We start from the raw sequence: 7,700 nt of genomic DNA on the forward strand, positions 1-7,700 counted from the left end.
GTCCATGAATCGGATGCATACAAAAAATTGGTACAAAGGGTATCACTTCTCCAGTCCCGTGCCAAATGGCTCCCACATGATTGAAGCATACAGAAAAAAAATTAATATAGGAAAAATTACAAATAACCACCACGTATTTGCGTATTTTTACAAATTACCACCACGTATTTGCTTTTTTAAAAATAACCCCAACCTTCACGGTATATCCCCAATCACCACCGTATTTTTATTCCTAGCATTATTTTTCTTTTTTCCCGACTTGTTACTCTGTAATATATGAGACAGTACTCAATTTTTTGAAACTATATAATGTTCTTAATATCAAAACCTACTAATCCAGCTGAGACGCACCACCTTGAGCCATAGAACCACGAAGGCTTTGACCGATATCTTTAGCCCTTTTTCTCATTCCCTCGCCTTCCTCAGAACCCATCAGCTTCTTCACCACATTCTCAATAATGTCTGAGGTTATAGTCTGCTGTCGTCGAGTCTCCCAAAAATCGTCTCTAATAAGGAAACCAACTTTAAGCACTTCAGTCACCAAAACCGAGTTCATAGGCTGATCAGAATGCATAGGGTAAGCAATGACAGGAACACCCATGGTCATGCTTTCAGTCAAGGAACCCCATCCACAATGGGTCATGAACCCTCCAACTGAATGGTGACCTAGAATCTCAACCTGTGGGACCCATTCTCCACTGATTACCATTCCCCTGTCTCCGACTCTCTCGAAAAACCCATCTGGTAGAAGCTTCTTTACTTCAACTTCTTCTTGATCGTCCCCATTAGTGAAGATGTCCCCTTTATCAGCTTGTCTGATCACCCACATGAACTTATGGCCGCTTTTCTCTAATCCGGTTGCTAATTCTTGGATTACTGTCTCAGGGAGTGATACTGTTGTTCCAAATGAGACGAAGATCACCGAATCTTTCTTTTGGTTATCTAGCCACGTTAAGCATTCAAGTCTAGTATCTGCTGCGACTTCAGTAGAAGCATTCTGATCAGATTTCGAGTGACATGGCACAAACTTGTTGCTAATAGTAGGGCCAACTGCAAAATGCTTCTTCAAAGGATACAATTTTTCGAGTAATCCTACATAAGTGCCTTCAACGGCCCTGCTCCCATTGTATAGAGTCCCGGCGTCAATTTGAAAGTTAAGCGTCCACTCTTTAGCAATGAAGGCGCCGAAATCAGAGGGGATGTGTGTGTTTGCTACGGAAGGAAGATAACTTGGGAGAACATCCGGAGGGTCTAGTGCAAATGGCTTATCTGGATATATCTGTCAATAATAAAAAAATTGGTTGTAATTTTCATAAAATTGTAAGGTTAGATTACTGTTGCTGACTTGCTGCTCCAATTTGACACACTATCGACCGTAGTTATTATAACGCAGCCATATACTCATGGATTTTATTGAAATTTGTACCGGCCGGATATTAAGGGTGTGTTTGGATTGAGAGAATTAGAGGGAAAGGGAGGGGAGGGAAAGGGAGGAGTTTAATTTCCTTTATTTGGTTACAATATATGGAATGAAGGAAATGGAAGGAGAGGGAAATGAGAGGATTTAGTTTCCCTCCTTTAGGCCCTGTTCTTTTGGATTGAAATTGTCTGAACTTAACTTAACCTAATGGAGCTGAACTGAACTGAACTGAACTGAACTGAACTGATCTGAAATGAAAAATAAAAGATTATAATAATAATAAAACTAATACCAATAATAATAATAATAAATATTATAAAAATATTATTCATTATTATTATTATTATTATTATTAATATATTAATATAATATAATAATAATCTAATAATATATATAAAAAAGAGTCATATAATAATAAATATTGTAATAATAATATATTAGTAATATAAAAGATAACATTATTAATAATAATATAATATTAAATAATACAATAAATTAATTATAATAACTAAAAAATAAATATGATAAGTATAATATAATATAAATATTATAAATAATTTTAACAATTAATAATAATAATAATAATATGTAATATAATAAAAATAATAGTAATAATAATAAATATGTTAATAATAATAATATTAATAATATTAATAAATATGTAATTAATAATATTAATGAAAATGAATATATTAATAAATAATAAATATAATAATAATAAATAATAATAATAATAATAAATAATAATAATAATAATAAATAATAATAATAATACTTTATACTTTATACTACTAATATTGCCATTAATCATAATAATATAATAATAAATAAATATATTAAATAAAAATAAAATAATAAAAATAACAATAAAAACAATAGTAATATAATAAATATAGAAAATATATATTAATATAATAATAAAAATAATAAATAGATTAATATAATAATAATGATAATAGTAAGAATATAAAATAAGAATAATATTATTAATGTTGAATCGAATCGAATCGATCTCGAATCGAATCGAATCGAATGAATGAAGCTAAATCGAATCGAATCGAACTTATTAGAGTCGAATCAATCGAATCGAACTTATAAGAACTGAAATTAAGTCCAAAAGAACAGGGCCTTAGAACAAACTAAAATCTTTCCATCTTTGGCAAGATTTGGAAGGAAAACTTTTTTTTACTTTCATTTCATCAACATCCTCCATCCACTCTGTCATCTCTCTCTCTTTCTCCCCTTCCATCCAGTAAGGATCCTCTGTCCCACTTTTATGTCCCATTGTGTGTGTCACTCCACTCACCTTTTGACACATCACTTGTTGCAAAATAAAATATTGCAACAATTATATTAATTTCATGACGTGTTAGAAGATGATTGGAGTGGTACATACATTGGGACACCAAATGGGACAGAAGATCCTCACTCCCTTCCATCACCCTCTCATCATTTTTGTTATCCAAACAACCATAATTTATTTTTCCTCCCCTCCCCTCCCCTACCTTTCCTTCCCCTCACTCCCCCTCCCCTCCCTTTCCCTTCTAAAATGGTATCCAAACACACCCTAAGGCCCTGTTCTTTTAGACTTAAAGTAACTTACTTAAAGTCACTTCAAATATTATAAGTTCAGTTCAGATCAGATTCTATAAGTTCAGTTCAGATCCTATAAGTTCAGTTCAGTTCAGATCCTATAAGTTCAGTTCAGTTCAGATTCTATAAGTTCAGTTCAGTTTAGATCATATAAGTTCAAATCCTATAAATTCAGTTTAGAAAAGTTATATACAAAGTATTATTTTTAAAAACAGACACAAAAACATTTGACATTATTAATTATTCGATACATATATACATTATTATTTTTAAAACAAAATTATCACTCTTCTCATTATTTTTTATCGTAATGTAACCGTAGTATTATGTATGAACAAATCAATGTATATAAAACGGAAAAATGTTATTATCTTACCTTTTGTTTAAGACTGTATGTTTTTATCAGTGTTCTCTCTTGGCTGCCCAATAATTTCTTGTAAATTTTTTGTTTAATCTCAATAAAAGTTTGTGTTTTTTTTATAATAATAATAATAATAATAATAATAATAATAATAATAATAATAATAATAATAATAATAATAATAATAATAATAATAATAATAATAATAATAATAATAATAATAATAATAATAATAATAATAATAATAATAATAATAATAATAATAATAATAATAATAATAATAATAATAATAATAATAATAATAATAATAATAATAATAATAATAATAATAATAATAATAATAATAATAATAATAATAATAATAATAATAATAATAATAATAATAATAATAATAATAATAATAATAATAATAATAATAATAATAATAATAATAATAATAATAATAATAACAATAATAATAATAATTAAGTTAAATTAATTTAAGTTCGGATTGTGTAAGTTCAGTTCAGATCCTATAAGTTCAATTCAGTTCAGATCCTATAAGTTAAGTTCGATTCGAGATCCTATCGATGATTCGATTCGGATCCTATAAGTTCAATTCGATTCGAGATCCAATAAGTTGATTCGGTTACGTGGACAATGGGGCCACGGGGCGCTTGGGAGAGAGAACAAGCGTTTGCATTTTGTGGAGTCGCCACCAATTTTTATGGGAAATTGGAACCGTTCGAATACCTCGTGTCATGTCAAGACATAAAGTAGTGACATGAACACTAAGCAATCGTTACCCTTAGCATTCTATGTCTAGAATGACTCTCGTGGATGTCAATGAACACGGATGTTCACAGAGATCTGGAGAAAGGGGTGAGGGTACGTATTAGGAAGTTCTTTTGATCGAACACCTAATCCCGCCCGCCTCGATAGCGGCCTCTACTAATGATTAGGGACATCATCTATACTCGATATATCGTCGATTATATGAATGCAATGCAACATCCAAGTTTTGATCCTAGCATGTGAGAATTAGACTAAGTCGGTGAACAAGAAATTTAACATACAATTAATGTCAAAGTAGGATTTAATGCTCAATTATATGTGAAGGCATACAAATGATACAAGAAATGTGATAGATACAATAAATAAAATTACAATAAAGAAAATTACAATAATTACAATGGGCTTAGCGATTTATGTCGAAAATACCTTTAAAACGGATAATTTGAGAAAAAGAATAAAAGAAAGAATCAACGAACAGATGATTAGGCGATAATACGGTTAATAGTCAATTATACGTAAGCTAATTAAACTAGGTCAAGCAACAACGGAAGTTCAGAGAGAATAAATCAACTGGAACAGCGCAAAGAAAAAATGCGCCCTTTGGAAGAGGCGCAGATGATTCTTGTGCGTGTCTGTTCCAAGGGTGAGTTCTGGCTGTGAAGCCGGAACTGCAAATCGTTAATGTTAATTGGTGAATTTAAATGATTAATTACGATATTTACCCGGATGGAAGTGATTAACAGGTTATTTACATGTGATTAATGGTCATAAAAGCAACAAAACATGGATGAGACAAATGCAAACGAATTATTTATATGGATGAATGATTGATTAATGACATGGGTGAACAAAATAGGCTAAACATGACGAATTAACGACAAATTAATGACGAATAACATAATAGACAGATGAAAATATATCAAAGGTCGAATTCCAGAAACTCGATATGAACAAATCGAATTCCTACAACCCGGATTGAATTTAATGACGAAAACCCGCAAATATGAGATTATAAGGGATTTAAGTCGGGTTTAATGACGAATTAAACATGTTAATGATGAATAATATATACATGTGAAATTATGATGGTATTGTAACAAAGAATTGACAAGAAAACAAACGAAGCTAACAAAAACGAACGAATTTACAGAGGACGAAGGAAGCAGGAACTGCGGCAGCCTCACGAAGAGGCGCGGCAGAATCGCGCTCCTTCAAGAGGCGCGATTCTTTTGCGTCCTTTCTCGACGGTTTATTTTCTGGAAATCCGTAAAAGAGATTTTAAACGAGGTTTTAGAAATCGGTTTTAAAAGGTATTTTCGACATAAACCTTACATTAATGATAGAAAAAGGTAAATAACAATAATAAAAGAAAGATTTACACCCTCAAACTTACATGTTTGACGAAACGAGAAGAACTAAGTTATCGATTAGTGATGCTCGACTCGAATGTAGACGAAAGTGCTCTCGTAAGAGGAAAACGATTAGATTGATTAAAGTTGATTATGGTGGAGTTGGTCAAATTGGTCGGTCATGCAAACGAAATTTGGTACGGAAGGATCCGAGCTTACGTGGTCGAATGTTCAAGCACGTAGACGCCAAAAAGTAAGAACAAAGGTCTAGAATGCAAAGGGAGAAGAGAAGGGCGGACACTCGCGTGAGAAATATGAGAAGTGAAGGCTCCCATTTATACTAATCACGTGAAGGAATTAGGGTTTCGGAGAGACTTTGGAAGTGAATCTCGGAAAGATATGAAAAAGATACGAAAAACACGCAGAAAAGGACCTGGGAAGAGGCGCAGCAGTCACTGCGTCTCTTGGAAGAGGCGCAGCACCTGCTGCGTCTGTTCCCAAGTGGTTTTCTCCTGCGGAAGAAAGATTTCCGTGTTTAAGTTATGGAATAACGGGATAATTTGGTTTTCCTTAATATTTTGTATGAATATTACGGGAAATTGTTTACCAAAGAATAAAAGATTGTGAAATATTTATAAAATATGGAATAGAAATATCCGGAACATTCCAGAACATTCTGACTCGGGATTTAACGGTTATCAGAAAATGAAGACGGTTTTAGGCCCAGACTCCAAATGTACTCTAATTATTGTCAAAACGACCGTGTCGGCACGTAGATGACAACTAAGAGGTAGACATCAGTGTTTGAGCAATCACTTGACGATAAACTTACGAACTGTCACAAATCGTTCCGCGTACAAAACATGCGGCCCAATCATCACCGGGTGGTTTGCGAGAGGTGCAGAAATGAGGTATCTACAAGTTCAGATCTTATAAGTTCAGTTCAGTTTAGATCCTATAAGTACAGTTCAGATCCTATAAGTTCAGTTCAGTTCAGTTCAGATCCTATAAGTTCAGTTCAGTTCAGATCAGATCCGTTTCAGTCCAAAAGAAGAGGGCCTAAAAGTTGACACAGAAAGATACAATCTCCAAAGGCCAAGTCCACCATCGATTAAACGAACCAAGCTAAATTACTACTCCGTCTATCCTAAGGAATAATTTACACTTATTTTATTTCTTCCTCAAAAAAAAAAAAAAAAAAGTGTAAACTATTCAATGAGATATTGGAATAATTCAAAGTTATGGTCTTATGACTATAAATAACATGTAAAGGGTTAATCTACGCTAAATATAACCAAATTAATTAACACACGACAAATATTCAAGATTGAGAGTAAATTAATGGGAGAAACATGCACGTACCCTCCACAAGTTAACGAAAATAGAGAAGGTAGAAACAGTATGGAAGGTATAGGCCTTAGCATTGGGGACACCTGTCACGTCCTCCACAACCGACGCCATTAGAGCGTCATGAATAACCACCACTTTGTCATATTTCGCAGAGAGACTACGGAGAAGGCCGGAAACAGGGGTAGTGAGGTGGTGGACACTTTTGAAAACATCCGCAATTTTGTCACATGATGGCATTGGAAATTCCCGGAGAATTAGACCCGTATTATTAGTAAGGTCCGGGTGACGGAGCTTGAGTTGGTTAAGATGTTGTGTGGACGTAACATAATGAACCGGGATATTATTTTGTGACGATGAAATAACAAGGTGTGACAGGTTTAAGAACATATTAAGGTGGCTTTGTGCTGGATATGGCACTATTACTATTACTACTACTACATTTTTATTATTTTTACAATCTTTATTAATGGCTGCCATTGTATATGTATTATGGAGTACTATATTGTTGATTATATTTTTTTAAGTTTTTTTTTTTTTTGTGGATTTGATCCGAAATTAAGTGAATGCGAATAATGAAAGGTGTTTGTGTTGTTATAGTTATATAGTGGAAAGACTTGTGAATTTCTTCGGGGATATACTCCTGTCATGTGGTGTGATGGATTAGCCACTTTCCTCGCAAATAGAGTAAATTACTTTTAGCTTTCTGAACAAACTTTGGCTGTTCCTCACCAATTCTCCCTGTAACAGACTGACAGTCATAATTTGCGACGGGCAAATGTGATCACTTTTTGATAAAATGTAACAACTCAAGTACTATTTATAAAATGTCACTTATAAAAAAATGGTCACATTT

General features: G+C 32.8%; 1 protein-coding gene across 1 annotated transcript; it reads right to left on the bottom strand.

The window, feature by feature from the left end:
- Positions 1–293: 293 nt before the first annotated feature.
- Positions 294–7,450, bottom strand: LOC141652125 (zeatin O-glucosyltransferase-like). Its single transcript, XM_074459758.1, has 2 exons — positions 6,860–7,450; positions 294–1,279 (listed from the first exon to the last, which is right to left on the bottom strand). Exons 1-2 carry the CDS (start codon positions 7,322–7,324, stop codon positions 332–334), a joined length of 1,413 nt encoding a protein of 470 aa, XP_074315859.1. The 5' UTR covers positions 7,325–7,450; the 3' UTR covers positions 294–331.
- Positions 7,451–7,700: the final 250 nt, after the last annotated feature.

The sequence above is a fragment of the Silene latifolia genome, chromosome 4 (assembly GCF_048544455.1).
Source record: "Silene latifolia isolate original U9 population chromosome 4, ASM4854445v1, whole genome shotgun sequence".
Taxonomy (NCBI): Eukaryota; Viridiplantae; Streptophyta; class Magnoliopsida; order Caryophyllales; family Caryophyllaceae; genus Silene; species Silene latifolia.